The sequence below is a fragment of the Equus quagga genome, chromosome 18 (genome assembly GCF_021613505.1).
Source record: "Equus quagga isolate Etosha38 chromosome 18, UCLA_HA_Equagga_1.0, whole genome shotgun sequence".
NCBI classification, from domain to species: domain Eukaryota; kingdom Metazoa; phylum Chordata; class Mammalia; order Perissodactyla; family Equidae; genus Equus; species Equus quagga.
Window position 1 is genome coordinate 36,376,167 of NC_060284.1, and position 24,774 is coordinate 36,400,940.

A 24,774-nucleotide genomic window follows, 5' to 3' on the forward strand; every position below is an offset into this window, starting at 1 on the left:
AAATTAATAAAAGAGAACAATAACATACTCTAATAAAATATAGATCTTAACACAGCGTATGATTTTTTTCCTTATTGAGAACTTTCACCTTTACACTTAAGTGAAGCACATTAGGCCTTCTCTTTGGCATATCCAAACTGCCAACATCACAACTCTTGCACTTTAGGGCCATTATTAAGTAAAATAATGGTTACTTGAACACAAGCATTGCGATACCACAGTCTATCTGATAACTGAGACGGGCAGGTAGTGTATTAGATAAAATGACGATTCACCTCCCAGGCAGAATGGCAGATTTCATCATGATATTCAGAATGGCACCCAATTTCAAACTTACGAATTGTTTATTTCTGGAATTTTCCATTTAATATTTTTGGATGGGGGGGGTAACTGAAATGGAGAAAGCAAAACAACCATGGACAACAGGCACTACTGTGCATATACACACATCCTCTGCCTAGAGGCTGTGAATTCTGTGAAATAAACCCCAGAGCCTATGAGGCTGTTATATGCAAATGAGTCAAGAAAACAAAACACTTTTTTGTCTCAACTTTTTGTTCCTTAAACTGAGTTGTCCACCTACCCGGACCCTTAGCTGAAGAAAGAACTTGCTATCTTTAGGCCTTACTATCCTCAGACTATAAATACACACCTCACATTCCTACACCAAGATGCCCTCCCCTCCTGTGCTTTGGCTGTATTTTCCCAAACACCAGGATCAGGAGCCCTGCCAGTCCAGCTCCACACTGCGCTTGCGCCAGCACAGACTCGCTCCTTCCACCCAACCCCCCTCCCCGCCCATGCGTAGCAGTGACTCCTTCTGTCTGGGTTTACAGCCTCTTTCCTTCACGGCCTGAGATTCCTTCTTTGACAACTTTTTAAATCCTCACGCCTCTCTCGGGCGAATTTTTGCTCTTAACACTTTCAACAGCTACCTGGAATTTAAATCACTTTGCTTTCCCGTCACTGTAAAACCTCTCCCTGCTGTCTGAGGAACGGGTCTCTGAACAGGTGTCACGCCTCCGTGGCAAAGGTCTCGCGAGAAGCTGACTACTTTTCGCGGTATTTCTTTGTTAACCAGAATCCTTAGCGCGAGGCGGAAAAATACGGCTTTCTCTCAGTTTCCGTCGATTGCTGCATTTTTTCTGCGGCTCTTTTTTCGGCTTTCCTGTTGCTGTTTCCGCGAGAGAGATGGCGGCCCCCGAGCAGCCGCTGCCGACGATGTCGAGAGGATGCCAGAGCTCTGCTTCGCTTTCTCCGCCGCGGGGCGACCGAACCCTTCTGGTGAGGCACCTGCCAGCAGAGCTGAGCGCGGAGGAGAAAGAGGACTTGCTGAAGTATTTCGGGGCACAGTCGGTGCGCGTCCTGTCCGATAAGGGGCGACTGGTAAGGGCGTGCCCAGTCCTCAGCCTCCCGGGAAGGCCCTTGGCTGGTGACCCAGGGAGGGGCAGGTCTGACAGAAGGAAGAAGACAGAAACGAGTAGGAAGAGGCCCTTCCCCATCTTTCCTCTTTCACATCTAAGTATCTTGCGTGCCAAGTCAAGTTTGAATTGGCTCGAGCCTAGGTTAGTCACAGGGCTGCGGAAAAGGGCAAGTGAGAAAGGCAAGGCAGGAGAGTGGAAAATAGCGTAGTTATATTCCCTTTTGCGACTCATCCTGAGAATCTCAAAACTTGTCTGAAGTTGGGGGTATTTCTGTTAGAGTACTGTCAGAAATGTGTAATAAAGGCCTTTTTAAAGATCTTGGTTCATTTATAAGCCAGTGTTAAAACGTATCAAAATAGAGGAGAAACTACAATAGTAACTTGAGTAAACTAGTTACAGAATTTCAACTAGGTTTTTGACGAAGTTCTTCGTAAAAATTTCCCTAAGGAATCTTTTAGGGAACAATATTACAGGAATGTAATTATTCGTTTTTATACCTGAAGGTGTTTTAGATGGATTTCTCTCCATTAAAATAGGGAGATGGTCTGTGATGGGGTAAAACATCAATGGATTCAAAGTGTCTCCCAGGTGACTGTAATATGCAGCCAGCGTTGAGAATTACTGAGTTAGAAGAAAGACCGATTTTGATAAAAGCTTCATGTATATCAGCAAATACAAATATTCATGTGATTCAGTTTAAGTACACTTAATTGGGTCGTCTTGGATCAGATAAGAAAAAATTAGAATGTGTGATATGATTACTCAAACAACTGGCAAATACTTTAATAAGCATTGACAAGGACTCTTCCTTAGCATAATGATTCGTGTACTTTTGACTTATGTTCCTTTTCTGATGGTTTAAAAGATATTTACAGGTTATATTTAAAAATGACTTCTCCTTTTGAACCCTTATTAAAAAGATAAAACACAAAGAAAACATACACTTAAGGAATGATTTTATGTTAGGCACGTTTTTAAGCTTTGCATTTGGCCGGATAGAGGGAAATTCAGATTTTTAGATATGTTATAAATGGGAGATATTTTATATTTTTGCATGGTTTAAGTGTGATCCTCTGTGTTTAGTAGGAGTTTTTTAAATTCTGGTCTCTTGAACTATTTGAATGTATATATAAAACATTGTGTACCTGTGCACACCTGTATATGAAGAAGGCCACATAGCTTTCATCTCAAAGAAGTTTGATTCAAAAAAGATTCAGAACCGCTGTACTGAAATTAATAAACAGTTAAAAGATCTTGATTTTTCTATGATTTTATTAATGTGTCAAATCACTGTCAACTGGTAAAATATCAGACATTTTTATGAGAAACTGAAATTATATTAGAAATAATGTGTATCTTAATTCTTTTTCAGAAACATACAGCTTTTGCTACTTTCGCTAATGAAAAAGCAGCTGTAAAGGTATGACTTTTTCTTTACCATTAGGGTTATCAACAATTTTCTATTATCATCTTGGTTTGAAAATGAAACATAATGTTAAACTACACTTTTTAAAAGTGAAAGCATTTGTATTTCAGGAGTTTGGTTACAGGCTACATTTGGTTTGTCAGTTGGCAGATCTTGCACAATATTTACGGATTTAAACATAAGAATAGTAGATTACTAGAAAGTGAATTAAAATTGAATTGTAATGTTATGTAATTAACAATAAGTTCTAAAGGATGCAAAGATTGATAACTACCTCTGTAGCTGTTGCAAAGTAAGATATTTTAAGTATTAAAGGGAGAAAATATATATTTAAAAAATCTTAGGGAATCAATTGCAAAGAGGTGACCTTTGATGTGGACCTTTAATGATTAGTTGGATTTTGAGAAGAAAACAAAGGGAGATGGACCATCTAGGTTTGGAGAACATTTAGTAAAGCTATGGGGCATGGAAAGTTGTAAGTGGATCAAGACCTAAGGGTTGAAATGGAAATAGGACTTGGAAAATAGATTGAGTCTAAATTTGGGTGGGAGAGAGGGATTGAATTTTGTTGAGTAGGTATTCTAAAGATACTTGATACATTTGAGTTAGCCAGTAATATGGTCAAGTCTGTGAAAGATATCTGGTAGTGTTTATGTAATAGATTAGATGTGGGAAAAGGTTAGAGGTAAGAAGACCAAATGGAAAGCCAAGACAAGAGAAATGTTATAATGGCCAGGACAAGAGAAAGGATCTGAATAAGGCAATAAGAAGACAAAGGAAGAAGAAGGTAAATACTTGGTAGAGATTGAGTTTGTAAGTCTTATGATCCCTATAGATGTAGAAGTTGAGAGCAGGAATACTTTGAGATTTTTGGACTTAGTTATCGGGTTATTACATTAGCTGACAGAGGCAGGATTCAGAGGATGTTTGCAAGGTAGATAATTCAAATGTCATCTATTAACTCTGAGGAGTCAATGTGCTACTTCTATGGAAATCTTTTAAAAACAGTTAAAAATATGAGTCTAGTGCTGAGGCAAGATAAAAAATGGAGTTTCTTCAATCAAGTGAATGGATATGGTTACCCACAGGAAGACAAGCCAGCAAAGACGACCAAAGGAGAAGTTAGGAACGAAGTAGAACTAGAAAAGAAATGATCATAGATGCAAAGAGAAGAGCGTTTCAAGAAGATGAGATCCTGTGGTGACACAAAATGAGGAATGAACAGCCTATTAGTAAAGGACTTTTTATTATGAAATGATAGAAATGACCCAAATTCTCAGTAAGGAGAAGAGACAGCTTAAATTGTCGTATATCCATATACTTGACTGTCAGAGAATTAAGGCAGAATGAATATGTATTAATAAAGCATGTAGCCCAGATAGAGTACATGAATAAAGTTGAAAAACATTATGTATGACATAACTTTTAATTTATGGAAAACTAATGGTATGTTTGTTAATTTATGCATAGAAAAAAATGTAGTAGAGGTATATGCCAAATTCTTAATGTCTTTCTCTGAGAGTGGTATTACAGAAGATTTTCACATTATATGTATTTTTAAAATTTTTTTCAGAAGACTTTTTTTTTAATATAGCATAAGAAATTATAAATAAAATATGTTAATGAAAACCACATTGTTTTAGGGTCAAGAATAACTTGGAAGAGAGGACATGGAGCCGGTCATTGTCTTTGAGAAATGTTTGTATTGAAGAGAAGGAATGAGAAAATAATAGCAGTGACAGGACTTTTAGGCTAGAGTGCACTTGATTGATTTAAAAAAAAGAGGAAGAGAAATGTTTAAGAATAAAGTGAGCTAGATAGGGAGATTAGTTAACATTAAAAGTGAAAAGCCATAAATCTTTGAAAAGAAGAGACTGTGTGTGATACAATTTTGAGAGGAAGAAAGTTGAAGTAATTCAGCTTAGATGACTTGTGTTTCAGATAATCAAAGGTCCACTGATAGTGAAGAGGTCTAGAGTTGATTTAGGGACTGGAAAATTATTGAAATATTTTAAAACTTGCTTTGTATAATGGAGTCAAATAAGGATGCCTAAAGACAGAATAAAATTGTAGTCCCAGTTAAGGCCTACATTTGTTCAAAAACTATTAAGTGCCTACTATGTGCTAGATGCTTCTTTAGGTCTTGGGATACATCAGTGAATAAAACAAAGATTTTTGCCCTCATTGGAGCTCACATTCTCAAAAGGGGAGACAGACCATAAATAATAAACTTAATAAATTGTTTATTATTTTAGAAAATGATAAATGCTATGGGAAAAAAAGAAAAAGAGCAATAGAATCAGGAATGTGCTGGCTGGGGAGGGTTAAGTTGCAGTTAATGTGGTTAGGGTCATATTTGAGCAACAATTTGAAGGAAGTGAAGGAAGTTAGGAGGTGAATGAACATGCCTGTTATGTTCAAGGAAGCCAGTGTGGCTGAAGCACTGAGGGGAGATGATTGGATTTGAGGTCAGAGTATTAATAGAGTTCATACCTATATTTTTTGTAAGGACCCTAGATTTTACTCTGAGTAAAATGGGGAGCCATTGGAGTATTTTGAGCAAATCAGTAACATAATATGACTTAATAATATTTAAAAGGATCACTTTGTGTTGAGAATAGATGAAAGGCAAGAAAGAGTAGAAACAGAAGATCTGTTAAAAGATTATTCTGGTAATTCAATCTAGAGATGATGGTTACTTGGACCACCGTGGTAGCAGTGGAGGTAGTAAGAAGTGGTTAGATTGTGGATATATTTTGAGGGTAGAAACTAACAGGATTTCTTGATGGCTTTCATATGCAATGTGGGAAAGAGTTGGAAAGCATGATTCCAGGATTTTTGGCATGAGTCAGGAGAAGAAGGAGTTACCATCAACTGAAATGGGGAAGGTTCCAGATGGAGAACATTTAGGGGGATGAGGAGAGATTAGTGGTTCAGTTTCTGAAGTGTTGATTTTACGATGTTTGTTAGACATCTAGGAGGAGCTATCCAGTAGTTTGGGTATATGTTCCTGGACTTCAGCGTAGAGGTTTGGGCTGAAGTTAGAAAGAAGGGAATCATTAGCATGCAGATGGTATTTAAATTTAGGGTGCTGGATTAGGTCACCAAGAGATTAGACAGAGAAGACCAATAATAGGGCTCTGGAGTATGCCTACATTAAGAGTTTCAGAAGGCACAAGCCGAAGAGATTGAGGAGTAGAAACCAGTGAGCTAGGAAGAAAACTGTGGGAAAGTATGGTGTCTTGACCCCAAGTGAAGAACATATATCAAGGAGGGAGTGATCAGCTGTGTTAAAAATACAGTAGACTGAAGACTGCGAGTTGACCATTGGCTTGGCAGTATAGAATTTGTTGTTGCCTGTGACCAGCAGTGTCAGTGGACAGAGTAAATGTAAGCCTGATTGAAGTGAGTTTGAAACTGGAAGACAGGAGAGGAATTCTAGATAGAGGACTTAGATAACTCTTAAGGAATTTTACTGTGAGTAATTAAAAAGGGAGCAAGCAGTGGTAAGTGGGATCAATAGATGAAGAAGAAAAAATTTTAGGATGGGAGAAATAAGAGCATGTTTGTCTCGGATGTAGATAATCCAGTAGAGGACAGAAAATTAGCAGAATAGGTAAGAACACGCCCATAATTCCAGAGAGTAGAAGTGAGGCTCTTGAATAGATTAGAGAGGGTGGGATATAGGACACAAGTGAAGCAACTTGATTTAGATAAAAACATGGATAGTTAATATGTGTTATCAGATGGAAGGTAGAATATGTAGGTACAGATGCTGGTAGGTGGGGAGTTATGTTGGGAATGTGAAGTTCTATCTAGTTGCTTCATTTTTCTCAAAGTAGGAAGCGAGGTCATAGGCTAAAAGAATGGGAGAGGAATATTGTGAGGTTGAGGAACAAGAGGAAAGTACAAAATACTCTCCAAGAGATTAATAGAAAAAAATGAACTAAGAATGTAATACGTAATACGTAATTGTGTGCCTTCATTAAGAGCCACCCCCAGATTTATGTCTGTGGTCATGAATTTAAATGAGACCAGGCCAATTCATTATGTTTGCTTTTCTAACCATTTTCAGCTGCCTGGGTATAGACAGAGTTGGATTCAAGCAGATTTTAGTTTTGCTAAGTGATGGGAATTAGTCCCTTAATAATCATTAAAGCCTTGGCAGCCTGAGCTTAGAAATGTGTAAGAAATAGCTAAAGAAATGTTAGCAGCATTAACAAAAACTGTATATAAATTATTTTGTATATGATCTCTAACAAATAATTTTTGGTACAGTTAGCAAATTTTTACTCTTTTGTTCTTCCAACCGAAGGCATTGACAAGACTCCATCAGCTGAAACTTTTAGGTCATACTTTAGTTGTTGAATTTGCAAAAGAGCAAGATCGAGTTCATTCCCCATGTCCCTCTTCATGCAGTGAGAAAAAGAAAAGGTATGTAGATAGTTAAGTTTTCCTAACATTTTACAGTGTTTTTTCATCAGTTGTATTGCTATTGGATTGTTTTCAGACTAGCAAGTAAATAATTTAAAACAGTAAATGATACATCTGTTGAATCTGTACATTAAAATAGTCTATTTATTTTTGTCCTAATTGTACAGTAGGAACCTGAGTGTTGATTTAATATTAGGAATTAATCAATGTGAAGTGGGAAGAGAGATGGTGAAAAGCATTCCACTTTAAGTGGATGGAAGGTAATTAGTATAAAGTCTTTGTTGTACTAGAGATAGTAGGGTGTCATGAATGGGCGTGCTTTGATATCAAAGACTAATATTTGGTTCCCAGCTGTAATTCTTTGTAGTTATACAACCTTACAAATTGGCTTTATGTTAGTGGTTCTCAAAGTGTGGTCCCTGGACCAGCTGCACCATCATGGATCTTGACGGCAATACAAATTCTTGGGTCTTAACCCAGTTCTACTGAATCAGAAATTTGAGGTTCTGGGGAGGATAACGCCCCAGCAACCTGAGTTTTAGCAAATCCTCTAGTTGATTGTGATGCACATTAAAGAAATTTGAGTGTCACGATTTTATGCCATGTAAACTTCAGGTGTGGTGTTTTTTTTGGTCAATGAGGTTTATCATACCATCTTCACAGTGGTACTGTGAAGAGTAAATGAAAATGTGGCATACTTTGTATAGTATTGGAATAGAGGAGGTATTTTCTGAAGCTTGATTCTGTTTCCCTTCCTTTTCATTGCTGTTTGCTTGAGAAATACTTCAAATTTTTACATATTATAGGACTGTTTTAATAATGCCATGTTTGAAAAGATAATGTCTTTTCTGTATGTAATTTTTCACTCTGTTTCTAAAGATCAGATCAACTTTGATTCTGTGTTTCTTAGGTCTGATGATCCTGTGGAAGATGATAAAAGAAAGAAAGAACTTGGTTGTTTAACCATAGAAAACGGAATTGCACCAAACCATGGGTTAGCATTTTTTGTTCTGAGTATATATACATACATACACATATATATACTGTATATATAATAAATAAGATAAATTTTCTTTTAAAGGGTATGTCATGAATATTTTTAGTGTGTTGATTAAACATTTTGGGCTATAAGAGTTTGTCACTAAATTTGGTTCCATCAACATGTGCAGGGTTATAAGATAAGCTCTAAGAAATACTTTATTTTTCTTTAATGTAGTCAAGGCAAGTTTATTTTTAAATGTACTTATTTGGATCTACTAGAAATAAGGTTAATCTAAGAGTACTGAATCATTTGAGCAATTTTGTATGCTAGCAGGTTACAAGTTATTGATATGAAGCTTATTAAGACATGATAAGAATTTATAATTTTTTTTTAGGCTGACTTTTCCTCTCAATTCATGCCTCAAGTATATGTACCCACCACCTTCCAGCACAATCCTAGCAAACATAGTAAATGCTTTGGCAAGTGTGCCTAAGTTCTATGTACAGGTAAGTAGAATAAAACTTTACTTTCCTCAAAGTGAGTGCTTATGTAACTTGATAAATTATTTTCCATGCTAATTCTCATGCTTTTTCATAATAGTATTAATCAGACAAATTCTGACCGGCAATGATACTATAATATTTTAAAGATATGTCAGTCAGTTCAGGCTGCTATAACTAAGTGCCATAGACTGGGTGACTTATAAACAACCAAAAATTGTCACAGTTCTGGAGGCTGAAAGTTGGAGATCAGGGTGCCAGCATGGTTGGTTTCTTGTGAGGGCCTTCTTTTGGGTTGCAGATGACTGTTTTCTCTTCGTATCATCACAAAGCTGAAAGAGGGTGAGAAAGCTCTCTGGGTTCCTTTTTATAAGGGACACTAATCGCTTTCCTGGGGGTTCTACCCTTGTGACCTAATTACTTCCCAAAGGCTCCCCTTCTAATACTATTAAATTGTGGGGTTAGGATTCAACATATGAATTTTGGAGGGACACAACAAACACTCAGTCCATTGCAAAAAGGAATGAAATATTTCTACATTCAAGTAAAGCCTTTTGTAAACTATAATATAAACATACTAATATGTTTAGTATTAGTGTAATAAACATAAGCTAATTTGGGAAATATAATTTCTGGTAATTCTTTGTTACCTTAGCATACATGTTTAATGTAGAGATTCTTTCTTAAAGGAAAAGACACAGTGGACCCTCAGCAAATGCTTCAAAGTATTGACAGTAATAAGATACTTCTTTGAAGTACAAAATATGTATGTTTATTTCCTTTATTTTGCTTCTCTCTGTTTTATAATTAGTAATCAGGGAAAAAGACACAACATTTCAGTAGATTTAACATTGCAAGAAAGTGACATTTTTAATAATGAGAATAATAGCATTAGTAGAATTGACAAACATTTTAGGAAGGGTGATATGAGATATACTAGGGGCTAGTTTTAGCCCTGTCCAGGGATTATAAAGGCAAAAAATTACTCAATAGTGTTATTGCAAAGTTTTTAATTATGTAAAATATAAGATGAGTCAAATCATCATTTCACTATGTGATTTTAAATGTTTAATTACTTTAAGGTGCTTCATCTTATGAATAAAATGAATTTACCCACACCTTTTGGACCAATTACTGCACGACCTCCCATGGTAAGAAAGCTCTTAGGATTTTTTCTAAGATTTTAAATTTCTCTTCTCAAGGTGGGAATATTGATGCTAACATTTTTAAATGTTGTGCTAGTGACTTCTAATGCATATTGAAAAGAAGGAACAAATATAAAGTTAATGTGATGATAGTCAAGTGGAGAGCTGAAAGTGGAAGAAAGCCAAAACATGAAAGAGGTACTTTTGGTAATAGAAGCCATTGTTTCTACCAGTGTTATTGTTCAATCTTTTGATCCAGACAGTTGTGCCGTTCTATAAGATAATTGCATTTAACCAACTTAATTTTCTAAAATTTATGTTCTGGTTTTATTGCATATAGAACTTCATTTGCAGAAGACAAGAAAGTTTGCTAATTTTTTAAATTAGAATTTGCTATGCAAATCTACCAATTTAGTTAGTAGCCTGTGTCTGCTCTTGAATAATTTTAGTTATTTTGCTATGATACTCTTAGTTTTTTAGATAATAGCAATGAGAAATTATCTTGACTACTAACATTTAAATGGAAAATTTGCTTTTCTGTTGTATTTTGGCTGCTTTTCTAATGTGTACACTCTTGGCTTCATAATTTTTCTTTGTAAGCCAAGACCTCAATGCCTGGAACGTTGCAGGGATATTAGTTAAGACTATGTTAGCTGCTGTTAACAAATAAAACTGAAATCTTAGTCACTTAAAACAATGTGAATTATTTCTTGTTCATGTCAAGTTCATTCCAAAAGTAAGGCAGAATGATGTTCTGCTCTACTGAGTCATTCAAAAGACCTAAGTTATCTTCACTATGTGCATTCTCAGGTTTTGGTGAGGACATTACCATGCAACTTGCAGATCAAGAAGGGAGAGAGGATTATATGTATGGAAGTTTTTTATGCTAACATTCCATTGGCTAAAACGCAGTTACATGGTGAGATCTAACTACAAAGGGTCTTGTAGTTTGGAAATTTAGTCCAGCTAGATGCCAAGGAAAAAGAAACAAGTTTTACGATCAGCTAGCAGTCTGCCACAGCAGATGTTCCCTCAGTGTATGTTAAATGTGTCAAAGAATATCATGAGGTAGAGAGATATGAGAATTGTGTCTGGGTGGATGGTTTTTGTATTCCATAAACATAGATTGCTATAGTATTTTCGTTTTGTTCTTTTAATTAGTATGAAGACTATATGCCATTACATGCACCTCTTCCACCTACATCTCCTCAGCCACCAGAGGAACCTCCTTTGCCAGATGAGGATGAGGAACTATCTAGTAAAGAATCAGAATATGAAAGCAGTGATGATGAAGACCGACAAAGGTTTGTAATGTCAAATAATACTTGTTTAGATTCCAAGAAACGTAGACTATTGGGAAAGTGATTCTCTAGCTCTTTTAAAATTTTGCATATAATCTTTCATAATTTAGGATCATTAAAATTTGTCTTTTCCTAGCCCCCAACCCCTCAAACATGTAGTCAGTATAGATTGAAACCTGAGAGAAGATATCAAGACTTAAGGAAAAATTTTTGTATCGTGAGTAATTTTTTTAGATGAATGATTATGGTATCATAAAGTACAGTTGATCTTCATTATTTGTGGATTCTATATTTTTTAATGTGGCTAGGTTGGTAAAAGTTAGTTGTAACCCAAAAATCAATACTTGCACTGCATTTATGGTCTTTTGTGAACATAGCCATATGCAGATGGTGGAAAATTTGAGTTGCTCAACTTGCACATTCTTAGATGGGGTAGAACAAGGTGACAGTCTGCCTTCTTGTTTCAGTAGCTCCTTGTCCTTTCTGTGGTCTTTTTTAGTACCATGTTTTTCACATTTTTGTGCTGTTTGTTAGTGATTTTGGTGTTTAAAATAGTCCCCAAGCATAGTGTTGAAATGTTTTCAATTCAAGATCAGGAAGACTGTGATGTGCTTTATGGAGAAAATACATGTGTTAGATAAACTTTGTTCAGGCATGAGTTATCGTGCTATTGACTGAGTTCAGCGTTTATGAATCGACAACATACAGTCATGCACCACTTAATGACAGATGCGTTCTGAGAAATGCGTTGTTAGGCAATTTCATTATCGTGTGAGCATCAGAGTGTCCTTACACAAACCTAGATAATACGGCTATACTTAGGCTATATCGTGCTAATCTTATGGGACCACCATTATATATGTGGTCCATTGTGGACCGAAATGTGGATCATTTTGTAGCACGTAACTGTGTGTGTTAGATAAAGCATCCTTAAACAGAAACACACATAAAACAAGATATGTGTTGATCAGTTGATGAAATGTGAGCTTGCGGGAACCTAATCCTGAATTTCCCCTATAGACAATGATTCATCATTCTCTAATTTAGTGTTTGTGGAGGCTTTATGGGACTCTCGTTACTTTCAAATAATGAGAACAGAAGTAAATTGTATTCATATTTTGTCAGCTTCTTCTCCTGGACTTTACTCACCTCAGAAAAATTTCTAGAGCAACTCTGTAGGATTTAATACAAAATTATTTGTAGTAACTACTGCAGATAAATTATTCTTTTTATTGGTTATTCTTGATGATCTACATATATTTTATTTAAAGACTGTCTTAAAACAGTAAGTTGTTAATAAGGTTCAGGTATGTAATCCACAGCATAACCTAGAATAGGAATTGCTAAACATTTTCTGTATAGGGCCAAAGGGTTCTTTTGGAGTGGGAAAGCAGCCATAGATAATGCCTGAATGAGTGGATGTGGCTGTGTTCAAACAAAGCTTTCTGTTTATAAACACAGGCAGTTGGCTTGATTTGGTTGTTGGGCTCTAATTTGCCAGCCCTGAGGCTCAAAGACCCATATAGGCAAATGGGAATCTTAGGTAACTGTGCACAGAAGAGTCAAGATACAGAAGGAGTCGTTGACATGAGTCAACCAAAACCCAGACTGGGAAACATATACAAATAATCAGCAGCAATTTGACATCTGTTGACTCAGTGTCCACTTAAGTAATTTTTTGTTGTTGTTAGAGCTTGTTGAGTCCTAGCAACCCTGTGTACAGCAGAGCAGAACTCTACCTGGTCTGTTTGCACCATCCTCTGACCTTCTGGTGCTGTAGAAGCCAGTGCTCTGCTGTTGTTCATAAGGTTTTCATGGGCAGTTTTTTGGCAGTGAGTGACTAGGGCCTTCTTCCTCATCTGTCTTAGTCTGGAAGCTCAGCTGAAACCTGTCCACCATGGGTGACCTTGCTGATATTTGAAATACCAGGGGCATAGTTTTCAGCATCACAGGACCGTGCAGCCCCCACAGTATGACAGTTGACAGATAGGTGTTGTGGTTCCCTGACTGAGAATTGAACCCGGGCCGCAGCGGTGAGAGTGCCTAATCTTAACTGCTAGACACCCAGGGGTGGTTACTGAAGTACTGGCTCAATATATGTTCTTTTTCTAGGGAAAGAGTTAAGATCAAAATGTAGGCAGGGCGGAAACTACAAAGTGGGAGTGAATAGAGTGCTTTGAACAGAGGCATTTAGAAAGGCTGGCAGTTCTCAATGGACTGTAACTTACTGCTAAATAAGAACAATGCTGCAAAGTGTTGCATTAGGGTAATTACTTAATCTGTAAATCTTACTTTCTTAATAAAAATAATGATAGCAATAAGAAATACTTTAGACTAGCTAGAACCTTTTTTGTTTGTTTTTGTTTTGTTCATTTAGATTTCCATTTTAGGGATATAGTAAGAAATTCTGCAAATAATTCATCTTGAGTCATGAGAACAAAGCCTTTGTGTGAATCAATCTCTGGTTTCATGCTTCTCTGTTATCTTCTAGAAATGTTAAAAAAAAAATGGTACTATTTATTTGTTCAGCAAATATATATTGATTACCTACCTAATATATGCCAGACACTGTTGTAGAGGCTTAGTATACTTTGGGTGAGCAATTTGTGAATGTAGACATGTTTTGTATAACTGGATTTATTCATAAAATTTTTCGCAAGCCATGGTTGTAAAGAGGCTTTAAAAATTTACAGTATTTGTTTTCATTTTTCCTTGCTTAGGGAAGGTTTAAAACTTATTTTAAACACACTCTCCTCCTCCTCCTTTGCATTTTATTGTGTTTGTTTTGCTTTCAAGTTTCACAAATATAACTAGAGAAGTAGAGCTGTGACTAGTGGTTTTTGAGCCTGCTCTGTGGAAACACTGTATCTGATCCTGTGGAAAATACAAAAATGCTTAAAAAAGATCTGTTCCAGATATTACACATACTGGTAATGGAGACAAGCTATGTACAAGGTATCAATTGTTATACCTTGATTGTTACTTACAAGCTACTTCAGGGTATAGGACTTGAAAATTTTGTTCTCAAGTAAGTTATCTTGTTTACATAAGTGTTGATTTGCAACAATTATGTGCAAATTTTTTTTTGTTTTGGTGAGGAAGAGTTTTTTTGATGAGGAAGATTTACTCTGAGCTAACATCTGTGCCAATCTTCCTCTATTTTATATGTGGGTCACTGCCACAGCATGGCTGACAAATGGTGTAGGTCTGCACCCGGGATCTGAACCTGAGAACCTGGGCTGCCAAAGCCGAACATGCAGAACTTTACCCACTAGGCCATGCAGCTGGCCCCACAGAAGGTTTTTTAAATGAAAATACTTCAATCCAGGCTCTGTAATAATTAGACTATAAATGGAAGTAATTTTACTGTGTTCGTAAGGTCTTTTGAATATCAGTCAAGAAAAGAGCAAAATAGTTACATAGATTGTATTAGTGTATCCTGTTCAATGTTTTGGCATTAAGTCCAACCATTCTTATTTGGGCAAATAATAATTTTTATAATGAAACGTATCTTTAAAAATTGATAAATCACAACTGAATAGATTTTTGTTTCCTTCAAAGTAAGATAAAGGTGAGCAAGGAGATTTAGAATTTGAGCTTTTGTCAAATTTATATCTTAATTGATGGCTTAGAAATTACGCTTAGGCTGTACACAAATCATTTTATAATTTATAAGCCCGAATCCATATTTAAGCTTAGCAGACAACAGTGGTAAATAGCTGTGCTTTTCCATAAGAAATTTTATTTTCACTTTCCTTTCCTCCAATGTAGAATGACCAAACTAATGGAACTAGCAAATCTTCAGCCCAAAAGACCAAAAACAATAAAGCAGCGCCACGTGAGAAAAAAGCAAAAAATAAAGGATATGTTGATTACACCTTCACCTGCTTCACACAGGTAACTTTGTTTTGAATTATGAAATAAAGGTTCTGTATGTTCTTTGCCTACTTGCTTAACTCATGTCATTCCTCAGTCTGGCTTTTATTTCATATTCGTCTGTTTGGTTCACTAGTAACTTCCTATTTGCCAGATTCACAAATATTCATAATTGTGTCACAGTTGACCAGCATTTGATGCTTTTGACTACCCTGGGTCTCAAAATTGTCCAGCCTTAATCTTACATTATCATTCTCTCTTTTTTTTAATCTCCCATCTTACTGCCTCTCTTGCTCTTTTCCTTCGTGTCATTCTCTCTCTCTTGCTCGCTCTTTTTCTTTTGAATATTGGGTTCCATGTGCTTCTGTCCATGATCTTTTGTTCATATATTTATATTCCTTATTAATCTCATTAATTTTTCTGCTTTCACCTTTTGAAGCTAATAGATACCAAATCTCTATCTTTAGCTTTAACCTACTGAGAAAGGAAGTCTTCTTTTCCAGCTTCCTCCTTTTTGCCTGCTCAGTGTATCCTGTAGGCACTTAAGACATTCTTCAAAGCAGTACTCTTTTTTTTTTTCCTTTTAAAGATTGGCACCTGAGCTAACAACTGTTGCCAATCTTCTTTTTGTTTTTTTCTGCTTTTTCTCCCCAAATCCCCAAAGTACATAGTTGTATATTTTTAATTGTGGGTCCTTCTAACTGTGGCACGTGGGACACCACCTCAGCATGGCCTAACGAGCCGTGCCATATCTGCGCCAAGGATCCAAACCAGCGAAACCCTAGGCCACCGAAGTGGAGTGTGCAAACTTAACCACTCGGCCACGGGGCCAGCCCCCAAAGCAATACTCTTTTAGTGTCCTTTCACTGTCTTTTTCCCCTCCTGCATTCAGTTTTGATAATGGAATCACCAGTGTGTTTATATGAAATTATATTCATTCCTCCTGACTCCACTACCAATATGAAACATTTTTTGACTTAAAAGTAGCCAACTGGATAAAAATTCACACATCTTAGCTTAGCACACAGGACCTACCGAAGTGCCTTTAAATATTTATTGAATGTGTGATAAAGTTCTCTGCTGAATATCATGTGTGGTTTGGAGCATGTGTCCAAAGGTTAGTGCTATCTATTCAAAGAGTGAGTTCACAGTCTTATGGGCAGTAAGCCATATGCATAGATGACTATTGCGTTAGAAGTTATAATAAATGACATAAGAAAAAGAAAAAGATATAAACTAAGAACTGAAGGGTTGTGAGAAAGGAGAGGTCACAGCTAGTTAAGAAATCTAGAAAGACTTTAAGAGAGAGGAGACATTTCATCTGGGCTTTGAAAGATGAGAGGCAAAAATTAGTCAAGGAAAGGATACCCAGTGTGAATGAAAAAGTAAAAGGAAAGTTCGTAGAGGTAGGAAAATTTATTGGATAGAGATTGAAATGATGAAAACTAGAAGGATGTGGAGAGAGATCTGCCTTAAGTCTTAGGCTAAGATGTTTGAATTTATTGAGGGAGCCATTGTAATGCCATTGACATTTAAAAAAAATTTCTTTCAGACTATGTTATCTTACAATAAACTTTTCAGTGAGTAAGCAAATTTGGGGTAAAGGTCAGGGCTATGAATATGAAAGAAGTTAATTAGATGTGAATCAACTTTCCACTGTTCCTTGAATATTTTGTTGTAGTACAGAAATTGCCAATGAAATGATATTCGTTATATGTATTTTGTTTGAAATATATTGCCCGTTTTTTCCGTTTGACTGATTTTCTGACATTTTGCGTTAACATGATTTTGGTTGAAATTATGGCAGAAATTTTACTTGCCTGTTTGCCATAAAATTCTGTGTGTTTTAATACCTTTATCCAATGAAAATTACTATTAATTGCAGTTTTAACAAGGTAAATTTTCCTTGAACTTGTAAGTAACTTTATAAGTTGAGAAAGGAGTTTGTTAAAATTCCTTTTTTTTTCCCATTTTTAAAAGACTGGGTCTTTAATTTTTTTCTTATTTCACATTAAGTATAAATAATACGATGTATTTCCCATGTTACTTGTCTTGACATCACAGTCCCATGCTTTTAATCTCTGTGGCAGCACTGAACAATTAAAAATAAATAATGTGAAGGCCCGACCCAGTGGCTTAGTGGTTAAATTCATACACTCCACTTGGCGGCCCAGGATTCATGAGTTTGGATCCTGCATGCGGACTTATGCAACACTCATCAAGCCATGCTGTGGTGGTATTCCACATACAAAATAGAGTAAGATTGGCATAGATGGTAGCTCAGGGACAATCTTCCTTACCAAAGTAAATAAATAAATTAATTAAATAAATAAATAAATAATGTGAACCAAATTAGATTTTTCCAATAGCCACATTAAAACAGTAAAAAAGAAACAGATGGAATTAATTTTAATAATATATTTTATTTAACCCATTATGTCCAAAATATTATTTCAGCATACAATTAATATAAAAAGTTATTGAGATGTTTACCTTGTTTTTTAATACGAAGTTGTGAGAGTCTGGTATGTATTTTATACTTACAGCATATTTTAATTTGGACAGCAACATTTCAAGTGCTCATTAGCCACATGTGGCTGGTGGCTACTCTACTGGACAGCATAGCTTTATTATATAGTATACAGAATATAGTTTATAATCCTATATTAAACATAGAATGAGCTTTTTTGCATATTAGTAAATATAGATTTAATAGTGCTCAAGTCCTGTCTGTCATTTACTGAATGACTTTATGCAGTACTTAACATCCCTTAACCTCAGTCTCCTTATTTATCTAAAATAGGAATTTAATAGTATTAGAACATTTGTTAGGGTTTATGGAAGTATTAAGTGTAAGTTACTTTGTGCACTGCCTATAGTGTTGTGAGTGCTTTATCAGTGTTAGTTTTTTAAATTTAAAGTAAATATGAAATAATGTTTTACTTAGGATTTTATTTGCAATTATAAAGTAATGCTGTAATTGTTTGTAAACAGCAATTTACATCCAGTGCTGTTACCTTCGGATGTGTTTGACCAACCACAACCTGTAGGTAGTAAAAAAATTGAATTCCATATATCTACTGACATGGTGGCTGCATTTAAGAAAGATTTAGAAAAGGAACAAACTTACGACGAACAGAAGTGTGGTAAGCATATTCTAGTTCTTTAATATGCTATGTAAAAATTCTTCTCAATCAGCTTTTTATGTTAGAATTCTATGTATAATGTTTCTCTATTTTAGTATTTCTGAAGTATATTTAAAATATGCAGTTAGGTCTTCTCAACATCATGGAATACTGTCCATTTTGAACTTTTTTTATGTAAATAAAATGAGTGCTTAATGGCGAGATTGTCACAGTTGGCTTTTGCTAGTAATGAAATCTAGGGTGAAATTTAGTCTGGTTTTTGCTGATGTTTACACTAAAAATAAATAGAAGAGTTTCTTGTATTGACTTATTTTTCTTGTATTGACTTATTTTATTTATTGATTGTTAAATGTGATGTTCTGTGGTTTTATTAGTATAATTATATTATTGGCTAGAAAATAAGCAGAGTGACTATCTTGTGAATTGTAGATGTCATGTACTTTTTTCTTCCTCCAGAACACATGGAAGGTTGTTTACTAAGATACTATTCTTAAATTTAAAGATAATGTATTGAAATTACAGAATTTTTTCTGCTTCTTTTAGGCATCAATATAATACAATGGTATTCCTTTGTTCTTTAGTAATTTTTTTTTAATTTTGGAAGTAATACCAACTTACAGAAAATGTAATCAAAACAGGAGCATGTAAAGTAAAATTTTAGGAAGTTTACGCCTCAAACCCCACTGTTCCCGTCTCACTACTTAGAAATAATTATGGTTAATATGTTGGTGTAAAGATATCCTTTCAGGCCTTATCATATACGTGTGTAAACACATTTTCTCTCTGTCTTTTTTTAAAGTGAGCGTTATGTTTTATGTAGGATTTGTCATTGACTCAGTAAGGACTTAGGGAAAGCATAGAGCATAGCAGGCTTTATGCTAGGCCCTAGAGGACAAGTTAGACATGGTCTGTGATCTTTTGGAGTTTAAAGTCTAGTAGGAGTAGCTTACTATGTCAACATAAAAATATATACTTTACTTTTTTTGTGGTTGCATAATACTCTGTAATATAGTTATATCAATCTTTATTTAATCATACTCTGTTGATAAAAGTTGAAGTGGTTTCCAGTTTTTTACTGTTACGGAAAATACTACAATATACATTTTTGTATATATATCTTTGAACACTTGTGTGAATATAGAATTATAGTAAGTATTGCACATGTAGTGAATGAAAAACTAACTGGTTTTAGTTCCTGTCTCTGATGGTTAGTGAGAATGCATTCCCTTTCCACACAGCTCCTTTTTTGTGTGTTTCAATATTTATATACATTTTTTTCTATGTGTGTCTTTCTTATCTCATGGCTAGTCACCCCTTGACACAAATTTTTATTTAAGCTTAGTTTTTACTCAAAGGTTTAGATGTATATGAGAGGGGGACAGTCATCTCATTTTACATCAGTGTCAAGTAGTAATACTGAAAACAGTAGAAGCAGTTTTAAAAGTTTTTCTCTTATTGATGCCTTGAGGACACAGGAGGTCTGTTTATACAATAGTTTTTCTACATACCGAAAAGGCATTTATAATCCTAAATGTCGCATGTTCTTTGCATCATCATCTCAGCTTCCTAGAGGTTTTTTTGGTTTCTTTTTTATTAAATATCACTAAAATTTTTTAGTGAATGTTTAACCCTATCCTTCCCAGCCCTCTCCCCCATGCCAGTTTAATTTTTGCTGAAGCTAAAATTCATATTTTCTGAGTGAGATCTGTTGCTGTCTAAAATAAAAAGTTCACCATGTTTCTTAATTTTTCTAATTGAACGAATAATTTCTTAAGTGTGCAAATACTTATTTTTCTTTACTTCTTATAGGGCCAAGATTAGGATTGGTCGTTTTTTTTGATGGAGGGATGCTTAATGTATTTTTTTTTCAATATCCTCAAATGGAAGTCTCTTATTTTATGAAGTTTATTCCAGCATAATGTGTTAATTTTAATCTTTTAATCATGAGACCGTTGAAGGTTGTTTGTTTCACAATATTCTGATGTAGTGTTATGAAGTCTTTATACCCATTGAATAAATAATCTTGAATGACTACATCTCATTAGCAGAATGCCTTTGGTAGTTATGTAATTTATGTAATAAATTGCAAATTTCTTTTCACTTAATTATTAATAGTTCAGAGTGGGTAGGTTAAACAAAATGTTGATTATTGCCCCCCAAAACACACATCTACCTGTCTAAACATTTTCATCAGATGCCCCTCTGGCACTTCAAATGAAGTATGTTGAAAATAAATTCATTTTCTTTCCACTCTGCTGACCCTCTAAATGGCACCACAAAGCAACCATTTGGCTGTTTAGCTATTGTCTATGGCTGTTTCCATGGTACAGTAGCAGAGTTGAATAGTCATGACAGAAACTATATGGCTTCCAAAGCCTAAAATATTGAATCTTTTTGCAGAAAAAGTTTGCCTATCCCTGTTCTAAAGCATTGAGAAAATCACCAAAGAGTTTTAGTGCCAAAAGATATCTTAAAAGTTAAAAATGGAAAACAAAAACTATTTTGAAGGGAGGGAGTTTTAATGTCTGATGTTTAAATGTTAACTCTTAGATTTATCCACTACTGAAGTTGATGCCAATACCGGATTTGGAAAAATCTTCCCAAAACCTAATTTGAACATCGCAGAGGAGATTAAAGAAGACTCTGATGAAATGCCATCAGAATGTATTTCTAGAAGAGAGTTGGAAAAGGGCAGAATTTCTAGAGAAGGTAATTTCATGAAATAAACCAACGCTTATTTCATTTTACATTTCTTTAATCCTTCAGAAACAAAACACCAATTTCTTCATGTTATTTACCTTAATTAAGGCACATACTTCAAAACATCTCTCCAGTCACTGTTTTTAGTCACCACTTTTGGTTTTTAGTAACTATATTTTATAGAGAGGGAAGTATCTCTCACAATACAATGTTTCCAGTCTGTATTTGTTTGGAAAAAATTTTTATTTTCATTTCTAAAACTTTCATATGACATCTTAAACAAATCAGTGAGGCCTACAGTCAGGAGTTCTGTATTCCAAAACCAATTACTAGACCATCACACTACTGTGTCTGAGATGCTTGCAAGTTAATTGTTTAAAAAAAAAAATACTTAGTTTTAATTTTTTGATGATTAGAAGTCTGGTTTAAGGATTTTTGTATCCTAACATGATAGTTTTTTATTTCAAATGGATTATTCCTGTTTTAATACGTTTTAGGAAAATATTTAGGGGGTTTAGATGGGTGTATAACACATAATAATTTTTCCCATAATAATGGGAAATAAACTTCCAGCTAGCATTTTTGCATAGAACATCTAGTTGTCAGGAGCAGATTACTGACACTAAATAGGAGTAGCTGTATAGGGATTCAGAAGCCATAGTTTGTCTGAAATACTCTATTATTATATTTGTATATTTCATTCGTACATTTCAATATATTGGTGCCTCGTTGTTTGGGAAATTGACTTTAAGCAAAACAGTTGCACAAATGATTGATGACATCTTCATTGACTTCAGTCTTTTTCATAAAGTAACTCATCTTAAAGAAGCTTTAATAATAAATACCTTATTGCATAAATTTTAGTTTTTCCAGATGTCTGAAAATTTTTAACTTTTCATATTATCACTTCAGATTTTTAATGAGTATTTTCATACTATTAATAGCATTGCTGTTAAGTTCTGTGGTTTTAACATTTTCATAATGCTTATTTTGTCTATTTAACATTTATATTTGAATGTTATAGTTTTTCTTTAAAAAATTGATGAAAATATCTTAATTTTATATCCTTGTTGGTTTTTTTTTAAATAAGAAATGGAAACACTTCCGGTTTTTAGAAGTTATGAGCCTGGTGAACCAAACTGTAGAATTTATGTAAAGAATTTAGCTAAACATGTTCAAGAAAAGGTAAGTTTAAATTTATGAATTGACTTTATTGTTTTACTTTTTTTTTTTTCTGGACTTCCTTATCTGTCTTTTTCTTGTTGAAATTCTAGGACCTTAAATTTATTTTTGGAAGATATGTTGACTTTTCATCAGAAACACAACGAATAATGTAAGTGGCTGTTGTATTCTCAAATTATGGGGTTCTTTTGTTTACTTGTTTTTTGCTGAGGAAGATTTTCCCTGAGCTAACATCTGTTGCCAGTTTTCCTCTATTTTGTATGTAGGTCACTGCCTTAGCACGCCATGAGTGGCATAGTTCTGCATTGGGAGCTGAACCTGGGTTGCCAAAGCAGAGCGTGCCAAACTTACCCACTAAACCGCTGCGGCTGGCCTTGTGTTTTTTTTTTATCCATTACAAATTAACCCCCTTTTATTCCAATGTTTCCCCTTAAGAGATAAAAATTATATGAAGAAATTTCTCTTATGTGTTGCATAATTAATCTTTTAGTCATCTAGAGCAAGAGTTTGAAAACTTCTTTGTAAATGGGCAGGTAGTAAAAATTTAATAATTTTATTTTATTGCAGGCTATATGGTGTCTGTTGTAAGTACTCTATTCTGTCTTTTTACCTTGAAGGCAGCCATAAGTGATACATAAAGGAATATTCAGGCTGAGTTCCATTAAAAACTTTATTTATAGAAACAAGCTTCATCATAGATTCTAGCCTTGATCCCCAGCTCTTAAGCAATGGTTCTCAAACTTTAACCTGCTTAAGAATCACCTGGAGAGCTTGCTAAAACAGTTTCCTGGGTCCCTCCCCGGACAGTCTGATTTTCTAGGTTCAGGTTGGGCCCATGAGTTTGTGTTTCCAAAAAGTTCATGGATGATGCCAAAGTTGCTGGCCCAAAGGTTACACTTGGAGAGCTACTGTTTAATAACTCATTCAGGAATATAGAGCAGTTAGGCAAATTTTTTTTTTAGATTCTTACCCTGGCTGTAACTTCTCTTCTTTTAATTGGGTTGCATTAAGCAAGGCTCCCAATTTTGTGAGAGCAAAAGAGAAGAATATGATTTGTAAATTATATAAGAGCTAATGTTTAGAATTAGAATTTCATTCTTTAAAATTCCAAGTCAGTTAGCTCCAAGTTATATGAGACCTTTGGCCATATAACTTAGAAGTAGGGAATAATAAAAAAGGTAAGGAGAGAGACTCTTGAGGTAAAATAGAGAAGTGGCTCAAGACTAATTTTGTTTTAATCTTCATGTGAAATCAATACTTTTAAAGTCTTATCTGTCCTGTGTATCTTTTTAGATAGGTATGCACAAGGAGTAAAGTACCATGTCTTAAAATTCTCTATTTATCTTCATTAGTGGCAGATATCTCTTTTGATGAGGATACCAAAAGCTGCTTTTGCATGCCATGCAAAATACTGATCCTTTTTCTTGTTACTACCTTTGAATTACAATTATAAGAAAAATATATATGTATTTCATGTATGTGAATACGTACCTATGTATATATGTATACATCCTTTCCCTCTATTTCCAGTATTGCCTGCAATTAGAATTTGAGGAGAACAAATGATTCTGTATTGAGAAAGCTGTACATATCAAAATAATAAATTATAATGTTTCCCATGGGACTAGTCATGTGAATTTAAAAAAAGAAAATTTCACTGTTTTTAATTGATACTTTTAAATATTTTATATGCTTTGGTAGTCATATAGACTATCTAAATGGTAGGCAATACTTCAGTTGTAATTACAGTCTGATTTTTTTAACTAGTTTTCAATATACTTTTCTCTTGAAAATGTTGAAATATTAGTACACTAAGAAATAATAGAACACTATACTTGGAATAAAAGGATCTGGTTTGTGTTTCTGTATCTAACTTTAGTTATCTGCATGACCGTGAAAAAGTCACTCAGTCTCTGTAGACATCACCTGTAAAACGATGGTTTTGACTAGATGATCAGTGGGGTCCTTTCCTACTCTGAAATCCTACGTTACTTTTCTATGGTTCCTGTCAGCCCTTCTATTCTTGGTTATATAGTTGTTTTTTTGTCACTTCACTAGATAGTATTGAATTGGCTGCATGAAATTTTTTTTAAATAGAGATATGAGATAAAAACTTGAGTTTTGCTTTTATACTTGCTAGTAATATAATTTTTAGATCACATCTATTTATCATAGCTAAAAAAAGATAGAATCCATTTTAGAACAGAATACAAAATATAATTTTAGAAAGCCTGAGTAGTTAACGTGTTAATCAGACAGTGTAGTCATTTTTACTCTGAAATAGCAAAATTTTAAATTGTTCAACACATTCCCATTCACTTCATCAAAATTGTTTGTCCTTCTTTGAATCAAAACCACTCTTCTTTGACTTCTAGGTTTGATATACGCTTGATGAAAGAAGGTCGTATGAAAGGACAAGCTTTCATTGGACTTCCAAATGAAAAAGCAGCAGCAAAAGCCTTAAAGGAAGCTAACGGATATGTTCTTTTTGGAAAACCTATGGTGGTTGTATCCTTTAAGTCAATCTGTTCCAACACTATGTAGTTTTGAGGAGAAGAGTATAATTGAAACTAATTTTTATATTTTCTTTTAGAGATCTCAACAACTGGCATTCTAACTTGAGATGGTTATAAACATACTTAGCTGAGTCAGAGGATA

General features: G+C 34.6%; 1 protein-coding gene across 14 annotated transcripts in view; it reads left to right on the forward strand.

The window, feature by feature from the left end:
• The first annotated feature begins 1,058 nt into the window (after positions 1-1,058).
• RNPC3 (RNA binding region (RNP1, RRM) containing 3) overlaps positions 1,059-24,774 on the forward strand; it is a 57,962-nt gene continuing 34,246 nt past the window's right edge. For 9 of the 14 annotated variants that reach the window (XM_046645521.1, XM_046645520.1, XM_046645524.1 and 6 more), the window contains exons 1-13: positions 1,060-1,386; positions 2,797-2,844; positions 7,166-7,284; positions 8,195-8,278; positions 8,661-8,772; positions 9,849-9,917; positions 11,073-11,215; positions 14,984-15,109; positions 18,083-18,234; positions 20,785-20,943; positions 22,025-22,119; positions 22,209-22,267; positions 24,492-24,624. In XM_046645521.1, the coding sequence (XP_046501477.1) occupies positions 1,192-1,386; positions 2,797-2,844; positions 7,166-7,284; positions 8,195-8,278; positions 8,661-8,772; positions 9,849-9,917; positions 11,073-11,215; positions 14,984-15,109; positions 18,083-18,234; positions 20,785-20,943; positions 22,025-22,119; positions 22,209-22,267; positions 24,492-24,624 (1,494 nt within the window). In that variant the 5' untranslated portion in view covers positions 1,060-1,191. Of the gene's footprint in view, positions 1,387-2,796; positions 2,845-7,165; positions 7,285-8,194; positions 8,279-8,660; positions 8,773-9,848; positions 9,918-11,072; positions 11,216-14,983; positions 15,110-18,082; positions 18,235-20,784; positions 20,944-22,024; positions 22,120-22,208; positions 22,268-24,491; positions 24,625-24,774 lie in introns of all 14 variants that reach the window. The other 5 variants (XM_046645529.1, XM_046645532.1, XM_046645530.1 and 2 more) reach the window with 1 other exon arrangement.